Consider the following 22,711-nt stretch of genomic DNA (forward strand, 5'->3'; position numbering starts at 1 on the left):
CAGAGCAAGGGGAACAACTACTCCAAGTCTCAGAGCGAGTGACGTTTGAAACACTATTAGCGCGCACCCTGCTAACTAGCTAGCCATTTCACATCGGTTACACCAGCCTAATATTGGGAGTTGATGGGCTTGAAGTCATAAACAGCTCAATGCTTGAAGCACAGCGAAGAGCTGCTGGCAAACGCACAAAAGTGCTGTTTGAATGAATGCTTACGAGCCTGCTGCTGCCTACCATCACTCAGTCAGACTGCTCTATCAAATATCAAATCATAGACTTAATTAGAACATAATAACACACAGAAATACGAGCCTTAGGTCATTAATATGGTCAAATCCGGAAACTATTATTTCGAAAACAAAATGTTTATTCTTTCAGTGAAATACGGAACCGTTCCGTATTTTATCTAACGGATGGCATCCCGAAGTCTAAATATTGCTGTTACATTGTACAACCTTCAATGTTATGTCATAATTATGTACAATTCTGGCAAATTAATTACGGTCTTTGTTAGGAATAAATGGACACAGTTCGCAACGAGCCAGGCGGCCCAAACTGCTGCATATACCCTGACTGCTTGCACGGAACCCAAGAGAAGTGAACAATTTCCCTAGTTATAAGAAATTCATGTTAGCAGGCAATATTAACTAAATATGCAGGTTTAAAAATATATACTTGTGTATTGATTTTAAAGAAAGGCATTGATGTTTATGGTTAGGTACACACTGGTGCAACGACAGTGCTTTTTTCGCGAATGCGCTTGTTAAATCATCACAAGGTGGCGAAGTAGGCTGTGATTCGATGAGAAATTAACAGGCACTGCATCGATTATATGCAACGCAGGACACGCTAGATAAACTAGTAATATCATCAACCATGTGTAGTTAACTAGTGATTATGTTAAGATTGATTGTTTTTATAAGATACGTTTAATGCTAGCTAGCAACTTACCTTGGCTTCTTGCTGCCCTCGAGTAACAGGCAGGCTCCTCGTGGAGTGCAATGTAAGGCAGGTGGTTAGAGCGTTGGACTAGTAACCGGAAGGTTGCAAAAACAAATCCCAGAGCTTACAAGGTAAAAATCTGTCGTTCTGCCCCTGAACAAGGGAGTTAACCCACCGTTCCTAGGCCGTCATTGAAAATAATAATGTGTTCTTAACTGACTTGCCTAGTTAAATAAAGGTGTAAAATAATAATAATAATAAAAATACATTTTAAAAATCCGCCACAATCGGTGTCCAAAAATACTGATTACGATTGTTATGAAAACTTGAAATCGGCCTTAATTAAATCGGCCATTCCAATTAATCGGTCGACCTCTAGTCAATGCCCAGTAAAAACTCTTTCTCAGCCCAATGTTCTGAATTCAACATTAGTGTTTCACTGTACGTTTTCACCATTGAGAGATATCATAATAAACAGAATTTATTAGGGCCGATCAAAAGCTTATGCGCACCACTGCCCTAACTTCACCCTAGTCACCCTAGTTATGCTAGCTAGACTGATGTGAGATTATTGCATGTTAATATGTCTACCGTGTAATCCGTATTGGGATAGAGTCAAAGCCTGCAGTGCAAACCCTGAATGGGTCTCCAGGACATACTGATATTTACGCAGAGATTGAAGAAGCCAACATTGGTGGTTTGTGCCCATGATGAGTAGCTACAATTACTGACTTTGAGCACTAGACAGCAGTAGATAGCAATGACAGTTGTGGCAAAAAGACTGTGGAAGTGTACCTGTTCTCTGAAGCTTTGGTTGTAGCATGAAAAACATTGTGAATGCCAACAAGCCTGGTTAACTAGCTACCAGTATAGCAAATCTATTACTATGTAAAACTGTGGTTAAAGAGATTCTCCCTGTTTATTTGTGTGATACTGACAGTAGCCTACTGAGATTGAGAACCCTAGTTATAATAGCTAGCTATTCTAGCCTACTAATGTTGCTTACTTTTGTCGAATGCCTGATAGTATTCATGGGGTACTTTACGGGTAATTGTATACCTACTGGCGGTAACTGTAACTGTAAATCAAATTTGGCGGTAGTGCTGATCGAGTAACTGAAATATCTATAATTTTTTGGTTTTCAAACAAATAACTAAACAAATAACTGACCGACTCCGGTTTAATTGCATTTGCTTTGGGCTTTTTCTGTGAGCTCAAAGCGCATATTGCGCAGTTTCTCTAGAGATAAATCAGATCACGCCCAAACTGTGTATTGTTGTAATGAGCTGTAGTTTCCAACAGGCCAATATGCTGCATAGTTTATTGCAGAAAACGTGATAATTAACTACAATGACCATAATCCATTTCGCGCCTTCTGCGTTTCTTTTACACCTGCTATGTTAGGTTAGCGTGGGACAGACATTGAGAGCTAGAGAGGAGACAGAAGAATGCGCGATCGCACATCCGCACACAGTTTCTTCGCAAGGTATTTCCACCAGAAATACATTAACTAAGTGATTGGTTGGTATTCTGCAGTCATAAAAGTATGCCTTATTTACTTACTTTGAAGAACTACTAAAATAAGATTTTGTCAGAAAGCATAGTCAGCGGTCTACAGAGATGAAATTATGACTTTGAATGAAATTATGTCATCAAATTAAACAAATGTAATTTACACATCAACTGAAATATTGTATTAAAGTAAAGTGAATAAATTATGGTTAATAAGTGATAAGCAGTAATGGGCAGTGATTTACATCATGGGACTTTTATTAATTGTTTTATTCTGTTTTGTTACAGCATTCAATCCACATAATGCCTACCGCATTTAATAAACGAAACCTAAATGAACCTACCTCAAAAATCACTAATCGCTCAGCACTACTTGGCGAGTTGTTGGCAAGCTTTTCTCTCTTGACAGTCTCGCAACAACCAACAACTGTGTTGCAAAAGTGTGTCGCTGGGGTGTATTCATTACGCCAATTCTGTTGCAAAACGTTTCGTCTGTTGCGAAACCTTTCACGTCACTAGTACCACAGCGACAAAGTAATAGACCCTTTATATTTCTACAATTTATCTTCCTAAAATGTGATTTTAAACCTAACACTTTACCGTAACCCTAACCTTAACCACACTGCTAACCTTATGACTAACCTTAAATAATGACCAAAAAGCAAATTTTTGTTATCATGAATTCCTACGATATAGCCATGTTTGACTTTGTGGATGTGGTAACTAGTGGAAACCACAGAAACCTTTTACTACAAACGGAAAACGTTTTGCAACGAAAACGAAAGTTTCTAGCGGACAATTTCAAGTAGGTTCGATAGAGATGGATAGAGGACTTATCGTGGATATAACCCTTTTTATACTGAACAAAAATATGAACACAACATACAAAATTTTCAATGATTTTACTGAGTTACAGTTCATATAAGGAAATCAGTCAATTGAAATAAATTCATTAGGCCCTAATCTATGGATTTCACATGATTGGGCAGGGGCGCAGCCATGGGTGGGCCTGGGAGGGCAGTTTTTCTCCACAAAAGGGCTTTATTACAGACAGAAATACTGCTCAGTTTCATCAGCTGTCCGGGTGGCTGGTCTCAGACGATCCCGCAGGTGAAGAAGCCGGAGGGGCTACGGTTGTGAGGCCGGTTGGACCTACTGGCAAATTCTCTAAAACGACGTTGGAGGCGGAGAAATAGTAGAGAAATGAACATTCAATTATCTGGTAACAGCTCTGGTGGACATTCCTGCAGTCAGCATGCCAATTGCAAGCTGACTCAAAACTGCACATTTTAGAGTGGCCTTTTATTGGCCCCAGCACAAGGAGCACCTATGTAATGATCATGCTGTTTAATCATCTTCTTGATATGCCACACCTGTCAGGTGGATGGATTATCTTGGCAAAGGAGAAATGCTCACTAACAGGGATGTAAACACATTTTTGCTAAACATTTGAGAGAAATACGCTTTTTGTGCGTATGGAGAATTTCTGGGATCTTTTATTTCAGCTTATGAAACATGGGACCAACAATTTACCAACACAGTTGCGTTTATATTTTTGTTCAGTGTAACTTGGACATTACCCTTGAGGGCTCCGCCATTTTAAAGTAGTCAACTGGGTGGAGATTCCTATGAGTTGGGAACAATCAGCCAATGAAGAAGAAAATGTACTACTTTAAAATGGAGATAGCCTCAATGGCGCTGCCCATGCTGTCACAGACACTATAATGGCACAGATACAAAGCTGAGTCCTCTATCTATCTCTATGGTAGGTCCCTCCCCGTTTTGTTCCGTTTGCTCTGCTTGCTTCCGTTTGGTTCTTAAACGGTAAACGATGTCCGCTGCAAGACTTAATGAACACCCCTGCTAATATACAACAGATATTCAATTAATAGATCTGCAGATAAAAGATATGGACATACGGTAGATTTAATTTAGACCCACTCTAGAATGACATGTCTATGGTGCGCCAACAAATAGTCCTGTCTGAGATGTACACTGAGTATACAAAAATATTAGGAACACCTTCCTATTAAGTTGAACCCCCTTTTGCTCTAAGAACAGACTCAATTCGTCGGGGCATGGACTCTACAAGGTGTCCACAGGGATGCTGGACAATGTTGACTCCAATGCTTCCCACAGTTGTGTCAAGTTGGCTGGATGTCCTTTGAGTGGTGGACCATTCTTGATACACACAAGAAACTGTTGAGTGTTAAAAACTCAGCAGCGTTGCAGTTCTTGACACACTCAAACCGGTGCACCTGGCACCTATTACCATACCCCGTTCAAAGACACTTAAATCTTTTGTCTTGCCCATTCACCCTCTGAATGGCAAACATACAAAATCCATGTCTCAATTGTCTCTAGGCTTAAGAAGGTGACATCAATAAGGGATCATAGCTTTCCCCTGGATTCACCTGGTCAGTCTATGTCTGGGAAAGAGAAGGTGTTCCTAATGTTTTGTAAACTCAGTGTCAAAACACTACAACACATTCTCACAACTTATTTGCAGGCGAGGAACTGCAATTATTCTAACATGAACAACAAGGTATAAGTGGCTAGAGCATTTCAATATTATTTTTAAAAAGCAATGCGTCTTGTTTTTATGTTGCTCCTGTAAAAAAAACATTTAAAAAGCTTTAACAACTAGTAGGCCCTGACGTCGTCATGCTCTCAAAAGGTTGGCGCCCCCGGAGAAGACACGTTCCCTAGGTGAGCAGGACGATTATGCGACAGAGTTACGTCGGGATGCCACCGTGCCGCTAGCAAAGCGGGGAGAAGGGCAATATTGGGACAGAGTGAGATGTCCGCCAGACCGAGCTCTGGAGGTGAAATGAAAGTGAATGAGGGAGATTTCGGAGCCCGTGCCTTGCATCGATGAACATGGTTATGATAAAGATGAGTTTGGTCCAGTGGGAGTTAGATTCTTGGAGAAAGTGGATCCAGGCTTTTTGGCTGATCCGTATGTGGTATCAGGTTGGGTGGAGAAGACATTGGGTATTGTTCAATCGGTGAAGATAACCCAAAGTGTTTCTTCTGCCCAGAGGGAGTGGGCGCTCCGTGTCACGCAACACGGGTCAAGATCTATTTCTTGCTTTGCTCCTAGGAACATTGAAATGAGTTATTTCTGTGGTAGTGTTAAGTGTGACGGTGTAGCAATTGAAGTTAAAGATTCCTGTTGTTTGTGACGCCTGTCGTTTGGTGCCACGTTTATGGTCATGTTGCAGCAGTGTGTAGGAGGGAGATTTCAAGATGTAGGAAATGTGCAGGAGGCCATGGGACAGAGGATTGTGTAGTTTCGGTGGATAAAATTGTGTGTCAACTGTAGGGGTACCCATTTTGCTGGGGATCGGAAGTGTCCGGTGCGAAAGAGGCCAGTTGAGGTTTCCAGAGTCACTATTGCAGAAGGTGTCGTATGCTGAGGCATACTTAACCAGGCAAGTTAGTTAAGAACAAATTCTTATTTACAATGACGGCCTACCAAAAGGCAAAAGGCAAAAGGCCTCCTGTGGGGATGGGGGCTGGGATTAAAAATAAAAATATAGGACAAAACACACATCACGACAAGAGAGACACCACAACACTACATAAAGAGAGACCTTAGACAACAACATAGCATGGCAGCAACACATGACAACACAGCATGGTTGCAACACCACATGACAACAACATGGTAGCAACACAAGATGGTAGCAGGACAAAACATGGTAAAAAGATTATTGGTCACAGACAACAGCACAAAGGCAAGAAGGAAGAGACAACAATACTTAACGTGAAGAAGCCACAACTGTCAGTAAGAGTGTCCATGATTGAGTCTTTGAATGAGGAGATAAGACTGTCCAGTTTGAGTGTTTGTTGCAGCTCGTTCCAGTCGCTAGTTGCAGCGAACTGAAAAGAGGAGCGACCCAGGGATGTGTGTGCTTTGGGGACTTTTAACAGAATGTTACTGGCAGAACAGGTGTTGTATGTGGAGGATGAGGGCTGCAGTAGGTATCTCAGATAGGGGAGAGTGAGGCCTAAGAGGATTTTATAAATAAGCATCAACCTTACGATGGGTATACAGAGATGACCAGTTTACAGAGGAGTATAGAGTGCAGTGATGTGTCCTATAAGGAGCATTGGTAGCAAATCTGATGGCCAAACGGTAAAGAACATCTAGCCACTCGAGAGCACCCTTACCTGCCGATCTACAAATTATGTCTACATAATCTAGCATGGGTAGGATGGTCATCTGAATCAGGGTTAGTTTGGCAGCTGGGGTGAAAGACGAGTGATTACGATAGAGGAAACCAAGTCTAGATGTAACCTTAGCCTGCAGCTTTGATATGTACTGAGAGAAGGAGAGTGTACCGTCTAGCCATACTCCCAAGTACTTGTATGAGGTGACTACCTCAAGATCTAAGGTAGTAATCTCATACAAGTACGTGGGGAGAGGGGCATTCTTCTTATCAAACCTTTGTTTTAGAGGTGTTAATAACAAGGTTAAGGGCAGAGAAAGCTTGTTGGACACTAAGAAAGCTTTGTTGTAGAGCGTCACATCAACACCATTATCCCAGAAACCCTAGACCCAGACCAATTTGCATACCGCACCAACAGATCCACAGAGGATGTCTCTGTTGCACTCCACACTGCCCTTTCACGCCTGGACATAAGGAACACCTATGTGAGAATGCTATTCATTGACTAGAACTCAGCGTTCAACAACATAGTGCCCTCAAAGCTCATCAATAAGCTAAGGACCCTGGGACTAAACACCTCCCTCTGCAACTGGATCCTGGACTTCCTGACGGGCCGCCCCCCAGGTGGCAAGGGTAGGTAACAACACATCCGCCAGGCTGATCCTCAACACGGGGGCCCCTCAGGGGTACGTGCTCAGTCCCCTCCTGTACTCCCTGTTCACTCATGACTGCACGGCCAGGCACGACTCCAACACCATCATTAAGTTTGCTGATGACACAACAGTGGTAGCCTGATCACCGACAACAATGAGACAGCCTATAGGAAGAAGGGTTGGAGACCTGACCGTGTGGTGCAAGGACAACAACCTCTCCCTCAATGTGATCAAGACAAAGGACATGATTGTGGACTACAGGAAAAGGAGGACCGAGTATGCCCCCATTCTCTGTAGTGGAGCAGGTTGAGAGCTTCAAGTTTCTTGGCGTCCACATCACCAACAAATTAACATGGTCCAAGCACACCAAGACAATCATGAAGACGGCATGACAAAACCTATTCCCCCTCAGGAGACTGAAACGATTTGGAATGGGTCCTCAAAACCTCAAAAGGTTTTATAGCTGCACCATCGAGAGTATCCTGACGGGTTGCATCACTGTCTGGTATGGCAACTGTTCGGCCTCCGAACACAAGGCACTACAGAGGGTAGTGCGTACGGCCCAGTACATCACTGGGGCCAAGCTTCCTGACATCCAGGACAACTATACCAGATGTTGTCAGAGGAAGGCCCTAAAAATTGCCTTGTCATAGACTGTTCTCTCTGCTACCACACGGCAAGCGATACTGGAGCGCCAAGTCTAGGTCCAAGAGGCTTCTAAACAGCTTCTACCCCCAAGTTACAAGACTCCTGAACAGCTAATCAAATAGCTACCCAGACTATTTGCATTGCCCTCCCTTCTACGCTGCTGCTACTCTTATTATCTATGCATAGTCACTTTAATAACTCTACCTACATGTACATATAACTCAATTACCTCAACACCGGTGCCCCCGCACATTGACTCTGTACCGGTACCTCCTGTATATAGCCCCGCTATTGTTATTTACTGCTGTTCTTTAATTATTTGTTATTATTATCTCTTACTTTTTTGGGGGGGGGGGGGGGGGGGTCTTTTCTTAAAACTGCATTGTTGGTTAAGGGCTTGTAATTAAGCATTTCACTGTAAGGTCTACACCTGTTGTATTTGGCTCATGTGACAAATACTATTTGATTTGATTTGATTTAACACAAAATCCGGGGAGGGGCCAGCTGAGTATAAGACTGTATCATCTGCATATAATTGGATGAGATAGATTCCTACTGCCTGAGCTATGTTGTTGATGTAAATTGAGAAGAGCGTGGGGCCTAGGATCGAGCCTTGGGGTACTCCCTTGGTGACAGGCAGTGGCTGAGACAGCAGATGTTCTGATTTTATACATTGCACTCTTTGAGAGAGGTAGTTAGAAAACCACAGGGCACCATGGAAGCATTCAGTTATATAGAGCGGTTATCTCCCGAGTCCACTTTCTTAAAGATCAAAATATATTTTATATCAAAGGCAGTCAATTATTAATCGTCACCTCGATCGATCTCATTCTGATTGTCGTAAGTACTTGGTTATCTGCACGAGCCCTAGGTAATAAGTTGAATCAGCAATACACAAATTGGCTTAATTATTTATGTACTAAATACCTAAATAATCACACAGAATTACATATATATACACAGGATAGATCATACATTGGTTACTAATCATGTCATGAAAAGCCCCTAGTGGGCTAACCCGATATGACGGCTGGTTACACAAAGGAAGGGGGTTGGGTTTGAATGAAAGACCGGGAAGACTGAGGGACAAAGGGATTGGGTCTCTATCGGACCTTGAGAAGCTATGCTACCATAAATACAGAATCTTATGCATTCTAATAACCGCCAATTCGGAAAAGGAAAATGCAAGATATATATTTACTCTGAGCTGCGCTTCGATAGATGGGTCGAAGATGGAAGACTGGTTTTCCCAGCAGAGATCGCCATTGTCCTTTGAAGAATCTTTCTGGTCGTAGTGTTGTAGAGCGGATGCGTTAAAGTACCCTGTCGTTCTTAGGAGATTGTCTGTCCTGTACGTTTACAGCTGCATCTGATAACTCAACGTCTAGGAGGTATCACTTCTTCTTTGTTGAATAATCGTTCAAAGTTCATACCAAGTTGCCATAATCAACTTGCGCTGTATTCTGGCTGGTCTAGTCGAAATTCACCAATCCAATTTGTAAGTCGCTCTGGATAAGAGCGTCTGCTAAATGACTTAAATGTAAAATGTAAAATCCAGCGTGGTGATCGTCAACTCCACGTTGATATTCACCGTTTTTAACGTTAGGACAGCAGTCCTAACAATTCTGGAACTCAATGGTAATTTTGTTAGGTTGTAGTTGAAATTAGCCCTTTTAAACGGACGGACACCAGTCCTCACGTCACGGGAACTGAGGTTCACTTCCGTCAACGGGCTTTTGTACTGAGGGAGAGAATGGAGTGTTTCATAGTTCTCAACCAATATCTGTTCACTTGGGTGTGGCCACTGACTAGGCCTACGTTTTACTATGAAACAATTCTCTTATTTAGGTGGCTAAAATTATATTTAATATTTTCACAAATTATTTCATATTTAAACATTTAAATTGCACAACAATTCCATGTGAATCTGACAACTAGAATGTTTAGACTTTCCAAGATACAATTTATGTCGTCCTATCATCAGATATAATGTCCCAGACAACAACTGATCTGACATCATATTCTTTAAGTACCAATGGACACTTTCAACTGGTTGAGAAAGGGAAATATTGTTCCATTCCCCAACCTTTTGATGTTACCATACTTTCTCGGTGGTAACACAGGGCTTTCCAAGAGTCCATTCTGTAGAGTGGAGAGAAAAGGGGGAAAGGTATTAATGGGGGGGTTATAAACCTCACCCAACAGGGCAACGTCATGACAGACACCAATACTCCTTAGCCGGCCCACAAGAATGGAATGGTCTACCATATCAAAAGCTTTGGCCAAGTCAATAAAAATAGCAGCACAACATTGCTTAGAATCAAGGACAATGGTGACATCATTTAGGACCTTTAAGGTTGCAGTGACACATTCATTCTCTCTACTATTGTTCTGACATTTCACATTCTTAAAATAAAGTGGTGATCCTAACTGACCTAAGACAGGGAATTCTTACTAGGATTAAATGTCAGGAATTGTGAAAAACTGAGTTTAAATGTATTTGGCTATGGTGTATGTAAACTTCCGACTTCAACTGTAAGTGATAGGCTATTATTGTAAGTGGTGCGTAACTGGTGGCAGGGAAGTCAGACGCAGGAGAGCAGAACTTGGTAATAGCCGGAGCAGTTTAATTGTAAAACCAACGGCATAAAGAAATAACAAACATACGTACAAAACCCGACGCGCACCAATAAACATGTGCATAAGCACTTACAACAAACAATTCCACACAAAGACATGGGGGGAACAGAGGGTTAAATACACAACAATTAATGAGGGAAATGAAAACCAGGTGTGTAGGAAAACAAGACAAAACAAATGAAAAGTGGATTGACGATGGCTAGAAGACCGGTGACGCCGACCACCCGAACGCCGCCCGAACAAGGAGAGGAACCGACTTCGGTGGAAGTCGTGACAATTATTGTCACCCATCAGACTATTCTTGATTTAATCTTGTCTTTACATATACTAAATAATATATGTGTGACATTTGTATCGAAACAGGGGCAGCGGGAAAAAATACATGTCATCTATGCACTTAAATAGAGAATGGAGGACACTTTCCCCGTGGTTTATTTTCATGCCAGCCAGGTAGGTTTTACTCCTGTTGTAAATATAAACAATGTGCTTAATATTAGGAAAGTTGAGAAATAAATATAGAAAGCTGATGAGATCCTCCTCTTTTTATTAGCAGCCATCACTCTGTTTTCTCCTCAAGACTTCCATTCCTCATTTTCAGGTAGTGTGTGAAAGTGTGAGTTTGTGTATGTGTGTGTATTTGTCTTGACTGAGAGCTCATGGGCTCTCAGCCCATGAACACTCATGAAGTATTTGATTAGATTTTCGAAAGCATTTGCATTGATGTCAGAGTGATTGGAGCGACAATAGAGTGCTGAGTACCAGGCAGTTAGCAAGTTTGGTAGGCTACTAATGACCATTAGCAGCATCAGAGCTTGGAGAAGCCTAATTATCATGACTAAACGGTCATGTGGAATTTGACTGCCTTCATGACTCATGATCGCCGGTGTGGCGGTAATATGGTCACTACAGCAGCCCTCATCAAGCGTCTGTGAGTTAGTTGAGTGAGTGTGTGCGTGCGTACGTGTGTCCGATAACCTGGTCTCCGAGGACAGCAGAAGATGAGGAGAACATGAACCACATTGGAGATGAGAGGAGAAAGACCTATTGGAAGAAGGCCAATATTCCCAGTGACGATCCCCCAGTGTTGAACTCTCCTGCTCTGTATCTAATGCAGTGTGAACACTTACAATATAGACAACTTTAATATGAATGACAATGAGTCCAGGTGTGTATTCAAAGTATATAGCTACAGTTCTAAGTATTTGTTTTTTAATGGGAGTTTAGAATCGTTGCACATATTGCCTATATCTTCCAAACAAATATTGATTTGCAGACAGACAAAAGGCTGGTAAAAGTAATGGATACATTGATATAGAGCTTTTCCAAGTGCTCAAAGTGCTTTACATTGTAAAGAGAGTACTTGTGTCACTCACTAGCGGATGTGTTCAGAATGGTGTGTGTTAATGATTGTCCTCTAACGCATGCCCCCCCCGGGTGTACGTTTGGTTTTTGCCATAGTACTACACAGTTGATTCAAATAATCAAAGCTTGATAAGTTATTTATTTGAGTCAGTTATGTAGTGCTAGGGAAAAAAACAAAAAGGGTGGGTCCCAGGACCGGGTTTGGGAAATCCTGCCCTAATGGTTCTCGAGTTTGGGAAACCCTGCACCAACCTAAAAATGAGGAATGGAAGTCTTGAGGACAGAATCCCATCCACTCTGTGATAGTGAGTATATTAATCTGTAATATATTTGGAGGGAGTGAGTGTCTGAGTGAATGCAGAGCTGAACAATGGCCATTCATACACGCAGCCTGAAAGGAGCACAGGCCCTGGATCCACAATAATAGCCAAGAGAAGTCAACAGCATAGCTCCATCCCACCAACCCCCACTCACACGGTCACACACACACACAGCATTCCTCTGAGGATGTGGGTTAGTTGGTGTTTGGCTGGTGGGTTAGGGATTAGGATGGGGGTTATTAACGTTGGTTGGTCAAATGGCACATTTTACTATGAGAAGCTTGAGCACATTTCATGGACAGAGGGACCCAGTTAGGGGTGGGACTATTCTGTCCACTAGGATTCCTGCTGCCAACGGCCCTGGTATGTTTAGGGTGTGACCCAGATCCTGTGTGGCTGTAAGAGAGGAGAGAGGGGCTCCACAGTAAAGTCTGTCTGACCACTCTGGGATTAGGCAGCTGCAGAGGAGAGGTGAGGGGGCTTGGGGGGGGGTTCACATACCAACAGCAGGCCTCAGTGTATATGCGTGTGAGGGGGCCCCCTAGCTAATTAGCAGAGCTCGTGACAAAAGGTAGAGCGCTCCAGAGGAGAACCCCTGGGGAGGCCTCCATATGAGAGAGGGGAAGAAAGAGGAGCGGGGAGGAGGAGAGAAAAAGGGGGAGTTGAGTTAAGGGGAGGTGCAGTCTTTATCCTCTCATTTTAAAAAGTATTGAGTGGAGCTGCGTTTGGAGTAGTTTCCCACTGCTTGCTGCGCTCTCCATGGAACATGGTTTGAACTAGACTGAGCGTGTGTGTGAGCAGGATTGAGTGTGTGCAGGAAGACTGAGATTGAAGAGGATGAGCCAAGTTTGTGGTTCTCCATACGATAACACGATGTCACACCTTCTGTCCCCAAGTGACTTCGGTACCAGCCTCAAGGACTGTGAGTAGCTAACCATACACAGACACACACACATGGAGACACACAAATACACATCATTCTCAGACATCTGGGCTTGAGCATCTAACTGTGATGTCACCTGCAGTTGAATCAATGTGAGGGCCATACTCAGACCATGCTTTTGGTATTGCATATGGCTGTTTTATATAGGCATGCATTGCATATGGCTGTTTTATATAGGCATGTATTGCATATGGCTGTTTTATATAGGCATGTATTGCATATGGCTGTTTTATATAGGCATGTATTGCATATGGCTGTTTTATATAGGCATGCATTGCATATGGCTGTTTTATATAGGCATGTATTGCATATGGCTGTTTTATATAGGCATGTATTGCATATGGCTGTTTTATATAGGCATGTATTGCATATGGCTGTTTTATATAGGCATGTATTGCATATGGCTGTTTTATATAGGCATGTATTGCATTTAGTTACTCAAAACACACTGACATAGGGCCTGTGAAATCTTCAGTGAATTGCTTTTTATCAATAAGCAGAGTTGAAAATGCTGATTCATTAGATGCTTGTTTTCCCAGATAGAACATGCAGGTGCTTCTGTTTACTGCATCAGTCATACATGCACACAGTAAAGAACATGACATTGGTTCTGATGCAAATACTTTTGATTTGATTTGATGCAAGCAGTGTAGGCATAATCTCCTTCAAATGCATTTGATTTTAATGAAACTTTTTCACTCAAAGGTAAGCTTGCTCTTGTTCATCAGGCTGCAGGGCTAGCCTGCCATTACCTGAAGCCATCTCAGCCATCTCTGTAGGGAGGTTTAGAGTTGAGTGGTTGGGTGGTGTCCCCTTTTCCTAAATCAGCTCGAACCTAACTCAGCCTGGGAATGTTCAGTTACAGAAACAGGTTATTTCCACAAACATACACACACACATGCACACACTCTCTCTCTCACACTCACACGCACGCACGCACACACACGCACACGCACACACACACACACACACACACACACACACACACACACACACACACACACACACACACACACACACACACACACACACACACACACACACACACACACACACACACACACACACACACACACACACACACACAGTGAAGGAATAGGTGTATAACTGTGGCCAACACTATAGACGGACGGTAGATATCAGAAGTTAAACAAGGTTTTGATGGGCTGTCTCTGCATTAATTAAGATAAATATATCTACAGTCCATTCCAACAGTGTCCGCCTCATACCCTTATTAAGTCAGATAGAGGTTCTGTAGAGTAGCTTTGTGGCGCTGAGTATAGCTGACTTCCTGTGTCTAGTTCTGGGCCCTCAATTGCTGTTGTTATTGAAACTCTAAATCACCCTGACCTCTCTTCATTCCTCATTGTGTTTCTACCACAGGCACAGGACATCTCTGAAACTGTATGGCTTGTTCTAAAGCCCTGAGGACTTTTTTCAGATTTATTTTGATGTGTCAATCATCAGGCCTATATGCAGACTTTCATTATTGCGTGTGTGTGTGTGTGTGTGTGTGTGTGTGTGTGTGTGTGTGTGTGTGTGTGTGTGTGTGTGTGTGTGTGTGTGTGTGTCTGTCCTCAGTGAACATTGTGGCCATGTTGCATAACTTTTGGGAGCAGAAGCAGGTGGAACAAGACAATCGGTCCGACAGCCAATCAGAGGACTCGGTGAAGGGCTCTGCCAGCCAATCAGAGTGCTTGTTGTTGTATGAGTCTGCCCCTTCCCCAAGACCCCCTTACATCTACTACGTCACTCTGCCTGGAGGAAGCTGCTTTGGAAACTATAAGGTGACTGCCATCATAACCATCACAACCACAGCTACCTAACCCACCTAAACCAGCACTACTCACAAAACATTTATTTATTTAACTAGGCAAGTCAGTTAAGAACAAATTCTTATTTACAATGACAGCCTACCGGGGAACAGTTAACTGCCTTGTTCAGGGGCAGAACGACAGATTTTTTACCTTGTCAGCTTGGGGACTCGATCCAGCAACCTTTTGGTTACTGGCCCAATGCTCTAACCACTAGGCTACCTGCCACCCCTCACCCCATTACCAAATTCCACTGTGGTGGAAAGCTAGGGTTGTTGCAGACAAGGTTATTGGTGGAGTGAGGTAGGTAGTTAGGGTTGGTGGTAAGGGTAGAGGAGAGGAGGGGGTAAGAGTTGGGGGCCAGGTGGTTATTTTCCATATCCCAATGACAGGAGCCCACCGTGGAGTAGAGACAGAGTTTCCATAGCGCAGCCAAAGACCACCACTGAACAGCTTTAACAGTGCTCTGTCATTAGTGTGAGTGAGAAAAATACCTGTTTTGACAGGAGTGCTGCTCAGCCTTGCTGTGGGTCTGAATGGTGTGTGGAGGGCCTCATATCTGCACAGCCCCTAAAGAGACGTCCTTCATCTATACCCGTCAGACCCTGGGCAGTACACACACACAGCCTCTCAACCTGCTTTGATGATTTTATTCAGCTGGAATCCCGTGATACTTTTCAAAGGGCTCATTGTGGCTCACACAGCCTCCCAGAGGTCGAGGCCCCAAATGCCTTGTGATTGGTTCAGAGCTGCCTGTGATGTTATATTCTGACTCCACATTTGATTGCTAATCCCATGATTTGCTTTTATAAACTCTCACATGTTGAAGAAAGTCATGAAACGAACCCAAGTCTTTTCTAGATGACCTTCATTTCTGTTCCAGTCAATCATATTCATGCCAACAGTCATCTCTCGTAGGCAGACTACATAAACATCAATGGTACCGTAAATCTGTCCTGATACAACGGGATGCATGAGATAACGAGCAGCATTAGTTCCGGTGCTTTGGACTAATCATGATTTCACAGGTGTTAGTATCTTTTGATTTTTGGAAGGGGTGGGGGACATTTGGCCCATAGACTTGTCCCATATTTCGCAAAGAGCTCTTCATTCCGTTTCCGATCCTCGTTCTATCTCTTCTCTGAACACATATAGACCCAGAACAATCCAGCATTTGACCAATTACACAGGACTTTGGTTCTGGGTTAACCGAGATTATGCAAACAGTGATCACCTCAAACCAACAACACTGCAAATATAATTTACATAGTGGGACTTATGTCTCCCTCTTTTCTCTCCACCTCCTCTCTCTGCCAACCTCCCACCTCTTTCTGACTCTGCAGGAGTGTGAGACCCAGGCGGAAGCTCGTAGGGATGCGGCGCGTGTCGCTCTGATGAACTCTCTAGTGAACGAGCTGCCGTCTAGACGAATCACTCCTCTGTTCATCACACACAGCCTGCAGGAGGCTGCTTCAGCCAGCACCGTGAGTCTAGCACAAGACTAACTCTAGCACAAGACTAACTCTGGCACAGGACTAACTCTGGCACAGGACTTACTCTGGCACAGGACTAACTCTGGCACAGGACTAACTCTGGCACAGGACTAACTCTGGCACAGGACTTACTCTGGCACAGGACTTACTCTAGCACAGGACTAACTCTGGCACAGGACTAACTCTGGCACAGGACTAACTCTGGCACAGGACTTACTCTGGCACAGGACTAACTCTGGCACAGGACTTACTCTAGCACAGGACTAACTCTGGCACAGGACTAACTCTGGCACAGGACTGACTCTGGCACAGGACTAACTCTGGCACAGGACTTACTCTGGCACAGGACTAACTCTGGCACAGGACTTACTCTGGCACAGGACTAACTCTGGCACAGGACTTACTCTGGCACAGGACTTACTCTGACACAGGACTGACTCTAGCACAGGACTAACTCTAGCACAGGACTATTCTAGCACAGGACCTACTCTGGCATAGGACGTACTCTGGCACAGGACTAACTCTGGCACAGGACTATTCTGGCACAGGACTTACTCTAGCACAGGACTGACTCTGGCACAGGACTGACTCTGGCACAGGACTAACTCTGGCACAGGACTATTCTGGCACAGGACTTACTCTGGCACAGGACTAACTCTGGCAGAGGACTAACTCTGGCACAGGACTAACTCTGGCACAGGACTATTCTAGCACAGGACTTATTCTGGCACAGGACTTACTCTGGCACAGGACTATTCTAGCACAGGACTATTCTAGCACAGGACTAACTCTGGCACAGGACTAACTCTGGCACAGGACTAACTCTGGCACAGGAGTTACTCTGGCACAGGACTGACTCTGGCACAGGACTATTCTAGCACAGGACTTACTCTGGCACAGGACTAACTCTGGCACAGGACTATTCTAGCACAGGACTTACTCTGGCACAGGACTAACTCTGACACAGGACTAACTCTGACACAGGACTAACTCTGGCACAGGACTTACTCTGACACAGGACTAACTCTGGCACAGGACTAACTCTGGCACAGGACTAACTCTGGCACAGGACTAACTCTGGCAGAGGACTAACTCTTGCACAGGACTAACTCTGGCACAGGGCTATTCTAGCACAGGACTTACTCTGGCACAGGACTAACTCTGGCACAGGACTATTCTAGCACAGGACTAACTCTGGCACAGGACTAACTCTGGCACAGGACTAACTCTGGCAGAGGACTAACTCTTGCACAGGACTAACTCTGGCACAGGGCTATTCTAGCACAGGACTTACTCTGGCACAGGACTAACTCTGGCACAGGACTATTCTAGCACAGGACTTACTCTGGCACAGGACTTACTCTGGCACAGGACTATTCTAGCACAGGACTTATTCTTGCACAGGACTAACTCTGGCACAGGACTATTCTGGCACAGGACTAACTCTAATTCACCACCACTAAGCATCAGCATGGCAGCATGGATACGATAGGATATCCTGAGTTATTGGTCATGAAAAGCTCTCTTCTATTGGCTGATATCAGATGTGTCAGTGTTCAAGTGTTGTGTTACTGTACGTTCCATCCAGGTCTCTGTGGAGGATGCCTGTGATCCTAGCACCAGTTTAGGAGCCTATTGTCTCCTGCTCCAGTCATACACTGGCAGAACCATGTTGGAGTTCCAGGTAAGGACAGGATTATCATAGGAATTTGTTATAGGTTAATTACTGTATGTTATAATATATGTTTAATAATATATGTTATTCTCTCTTGCACTGAAAACATTATCTCATACGGACTCTTTTTTAAAACTTTTTGCTGAAACTATTCTTTGACCTCCACCACCTGTTCTAAGCACTGGCACTAGTTCCGTCTGTTTCTGAACATTACCCTTATAATTTTATAACATTGTCTATGGATACATGGCAGCCATCCAGCCAGACCGTATGCTCTCAATCACAACTTCAGCAGACAGGCTTGGAACATAAAGGTCTAACGTAACTTTTCAAACAATCACACACAGTTTGGTTAGGGATTTGAAAAATATTCGGATCATCTATCATCCCTGTCCTGCGTAATTACACAATTCATAATTGTCAAGTTTCACTGATCATTTTTTATGCCGTTCTTTTATTGCTCAGGTCTATTCACTCTCTCTCTCTCTATCTCTCTCTCGCTCTTTCTCTGTAGGAGGGGATGACAGTGTTTCAGTTGTTACACTGGAACGGGACGTTGAAGATTCTAAGGGAAAGACAGTGTTCCCGCCAGGCAAGTCCCTCATCTGGATATTCAATTATATAATTGACCCTATAATCCTCTATTCCAAGGGTGGCCAATCTTTGATTTGAATCAGGTGTATTACTGCTTGGCTGTAACAAAAGTCTGCACCTACACTGGCACTCTGCGGACAAGATGGACACCCCTCTGCTATTCTCAAATCAAATCAAATGTATTTATATAGCCCTTCTTACATCAGCTGATATCTCAAAGTGCTGTACAGAAACCCAGCCTAAAACCCCAAACAGCAAGCAATGCAGGTGTAGAAGCACGGAAAGGGAAAGAGGGATACCTAGTCAGCTGTACAACTGAATGCCTTCAACTGAAATGTGTCTTCCGCATTTAACCCAAGGGTGCTACATCAAGCGCACCGCCTGATTAGTTATTACTCTTTGCCCCCACAGAGTGTGATTGGTTATTACTTGCAGCGGGGACTGGATGCCAGCATGCGCAGCAGCATGGCTCTGGATTGGCTGGGCAGGGAACGGCAGACTCCAAGGCAGCTGAGGATGGAGCTACGAGCAGCACAGAGGGAACTGGACGTGGCTAGGCGTCATGGCAATGAACTCCGCTTCTACAAGGAGAAAACAGAGATACTTAGCCTGGCACTGAGTCAAGAATTCACACACGGACCACACACAGATTCACAAGAATCACCTGAACCACACATACACCACCAATGAGTCGCACATACACACACAAACTACATGAACCACTTGAACCACACATAAACTATGAACCATTATCTATCCAGACACAGCATCTGATCCACACATGAAACCGTGAACCACCATACATACACCCAGCTAAGCCTTTTTACATAGAAAGTGAATGTTGTCCCTGGTGGTAGAGAGATCAACTCAACCATAAAACCTGTGGGTTGAATTAGATGAGAACAACAGATACAGTGTTGATGTACTAGTTGGAACTAGGAAACTCATTCCAACTAGCATGTAAACAGTGGCAAGAGAAAAGAGGTGCTTCATCAAGAGGGACTGAGCAGGTGACTAGGTCAAAGGTCACCATTGACACTGCCAGGCTACCTTCAACATTACACACACAGAGAACTGTTTACTTTATAGCTGCTGTCAAATTCAAGACACAGCTGAGGAAGCTGACTGCTGTGTCTTCAATGAGTTTTAAAAGGGAATGTGAAATATTTGTGTACATTTGAAATAAATACTTTGTCTGTCTGCTATATAATTATATAAAATATTTCCAACTAGTTTTAATTGGGAAGGCAGATAAAGTGTTTTTTATCAAAAGAAAAGCAATCACTTGTGCGTGTGAAAACACCAAATCCTACTCATTACTCCACGTGCTTAATTACATCACTTTTGTTTTGAGCGGAATTCGACCTTGGGCTTTGAACAGTGCACCAGGGTGGCTACCTGCGCTGAACAATGCACAGTGGTTCGCTATACTGGGGCTATTCATGTCACAGTTAGAGCAGCAATACTGTTTCCTCCAGCATGTTGTTGGAAGACCAAAGCAAAAGTAATATAACGTTTGGGAACACACAAGTTATGTTCTTGATAATCACAGATAGATTTAACTACACTATATATGCAAAAGTATGTGGACACCCATTCAAATTAGTGGATTCGGCTTTTCCCGCCATAGGCCTACCCGTTGCTGACAGGGGTATAAAATCGAGCACACCGCCATGCAATATCCATATACATAGATTGGCAGTAGAATGGCCTTACTGAAGAGCTCAGTGACTTTCAACGTGACACCGTCATAGGATGCCACCTTTCCAACAAGTCAGTTTATCAAATGTCTGCCCTGCTAGAACTGCGGTGGTCAACTGTGCTGTTATTGTGAAGTGGAAATGTCTAGGATCAACAACACTGGGAAGTGGTAGGCCACACAAGCTCACAGACAGGACCACGAGTGCTGAAGCGCGTAGCACGTAAAAATAGTCTGTCCTTGGTTGCAACACTCACTACTGAGTTCCAGAGTGCCTCTGGAAGCAACTTCAACACAATAACTGTTCCTCGGGAGCTTCATGAAATGGGTTTCCATGGACGAGCAGCTGTACACAAGTCCAAGATTACCATGTGCAATGTCAAGCGTCGGCTGGTGTGGTGTAAAGCTTGCCGCCATTGGAGCAGTGGAAACATGTTCCCTGGAGTGATGAATCACGCTTTACCACCTGGCAGTCCGACGGATGAATCTGGGTTTGGCGGATGCCAGGAGAACACTACCTGCCGAATGCATAGTGCCAACTGTAAAGTTTGGTGGAGGAGGAATAATGGTCTGGGGCTGTTTTTCATGGTTAGGGCTAGGCCCCTTTGTTCCATTGAAGGGAAATATTAACGCTACAGCATACAATGACATTCTATATGATTCTGTGCTTCCAATTTTGTGGCAACAGTTTCGGAAGGCCCTTTCCTGTTTCAGCATGACAATGCCCCTGTGCACAAAGCAAGTTCCATGCAGAAATGGTTTTTGTGATCGGTATGGAAGAACTTGAATGGCCTGCACAGAGCCCTGACCTCTACCTCATCGAACACCTTTGGGATGAATTGGAACACCTACTGCGAGCCAGGCCTAATTGTCAAACATCAGTGCCCGACCTCACTAACGCTCTTGTGGCTGAATGGAAGTAAATCCCTGCAGCAATGTTCCAACATCTAATGGAAAACCTTCCCAGAAGAGTGGAGGCTGTTATAGCAGCAAAGGGGGGACCAACTCCATATTAATGCCCATTAATTTGGAATGAGATGTTCGAGGAGCAGGTGTCCACATACTTTTGGTCATGCAGTGTAATTTGAGTATTTTTCTCCAATAAACAAATTAATTTCATGAACATGTCGTTTTGTAAACATAACGTTTGCAACACAAATCTTTGGGACTTCCATACCCTTAACCATAACCCTTACCGTAACGATTTTAAATACAAACTTCATAGGGTTAGGGACGTCCTAAGGATCCCGAATAGCACGGGCCACATCGATAGGGTAACTAACATGAAAGTAGGCAGGTGTGCACCCGGGTGGCAGAGAGAAGAGAGGCCAACTCAGCGGAAAATCTGTCTCCCTCCAGCAGGTGGCGTTTTTTCGCCCACCAAGAAAGGAGTTTTTGTATGGAGGACAATGAGAGAGTAGATTGAATAGAAATGTCGTAATACATAAGTTGTTACGCGTCTACTGATATAAGTAGGACTAGAGACATCCCGGCAATTTAGAGAAAAAACACTTTATATTGGAGATAGATGGCTATCCGTATTTGATGCATGAGGCTAGTAAGCATAGCGTCTCTCTCCATTGAATACATGGGGGGGACGTCAACAACCCGCGTCCAATATTTAAAAAATATTACAATAATCGACGTATCCACCAATCCAAAGAAAGGATACGCGGGAGCTAGACAGCTTTGTGGACGACTCCCATTTGTTAGGGCAGAGAGACATGTATTATAATTCAATACAAAGAATTTGAAACTATAAAAGATGAAGAAAAAATCGAATATATATTGGGTGAAAAGCCAAAATTGCAGTTTTGGCAGCCAAGTATGTGTCCTCCTGCCACAACCTGAGGGACAGCCAGTGAAAAGTGCAATGTAATGTCGATAATATTTCCCATCTTGTTTTGTTTTGTCTTTCATACCATGTCATGTGTCTTCTCAGTCATGTTGACACTGGTCTACTACCATTGCTTTAATGTATTGTTGTTCTGATTAATATTGTTGTTGTAGTTGTTGTTAATGGTAATCCCATGTCCACTACTACTATTATTATTGCTGTTGGTCCCACCATTTATTTATATATAAATATATATATTTTTTTATATATATATAAATATATATATTTTGTTTTCTATATGTATACTTTGACAATGTAACTAATAATTAACTTGCCATGTCAATAAAGTCAATTGAATTGAATTGACATGTATCTTGTCAGTATATCCATCATCTTTGATGTAGGC

At 43.4% G+C, this 22,711-nt stretch overlaps 1 protein-coding gene across 2 annotated transcripts; it reads left to right on the plus strand.

Annotated features, from left to right (window-relative positions):
- Positions 1-12,891: 12,891 nt before the first annotated feature.
- Positions 12,892-22,667, plus strand: lix1 (limb and CNS expressed 1). Of its 2 annotated transcripts, none has more exons than XM_071402995.1 (6): positions 12,892-13,172; positions 14,775-14,980; positions 16,351-16,491; positions 18,089-18,184; positions 18,641-18,767; positions 19,181-22,667. In XM_071402995.1, exons 1-6 carry the CDS (start codon positions 13,088-13,090, stop codon positions 19,324-19,326), a joined length of 801 nt encoding a protein of 266 aa, XP_071259096.1. In that variant the 5' UTR covers positions 12,892-13,087; the 3' UTR covers positions 19,327-22,667. The 2 variants fall into 2 exon arrangements, with proteins under 2 accessions (XP_071259096.1, XP_071259095.1); XM_071402994.1 differs by having other exon boundaries at positions 12,909-13,172; positions 18,690-18,767.
- The last annotated feature ends 44 nt before the right edge of the window (positions 22,668-22,711 follow it).

The sequence above is a fragment of the Salvelinus alpinus genome, chromosome 5, assembly GCF_045679555.1.
Source record: "Salvelinus alpinus chromosome 5, SLU_Salpinus.1, whole genome shotgun sequence".
NCBI lineage: Eukaryota > Metazoa > Chordata > Actinopteri > Salmoniformes > Salmonidae > Salvelinus > Salvelinus alpinus.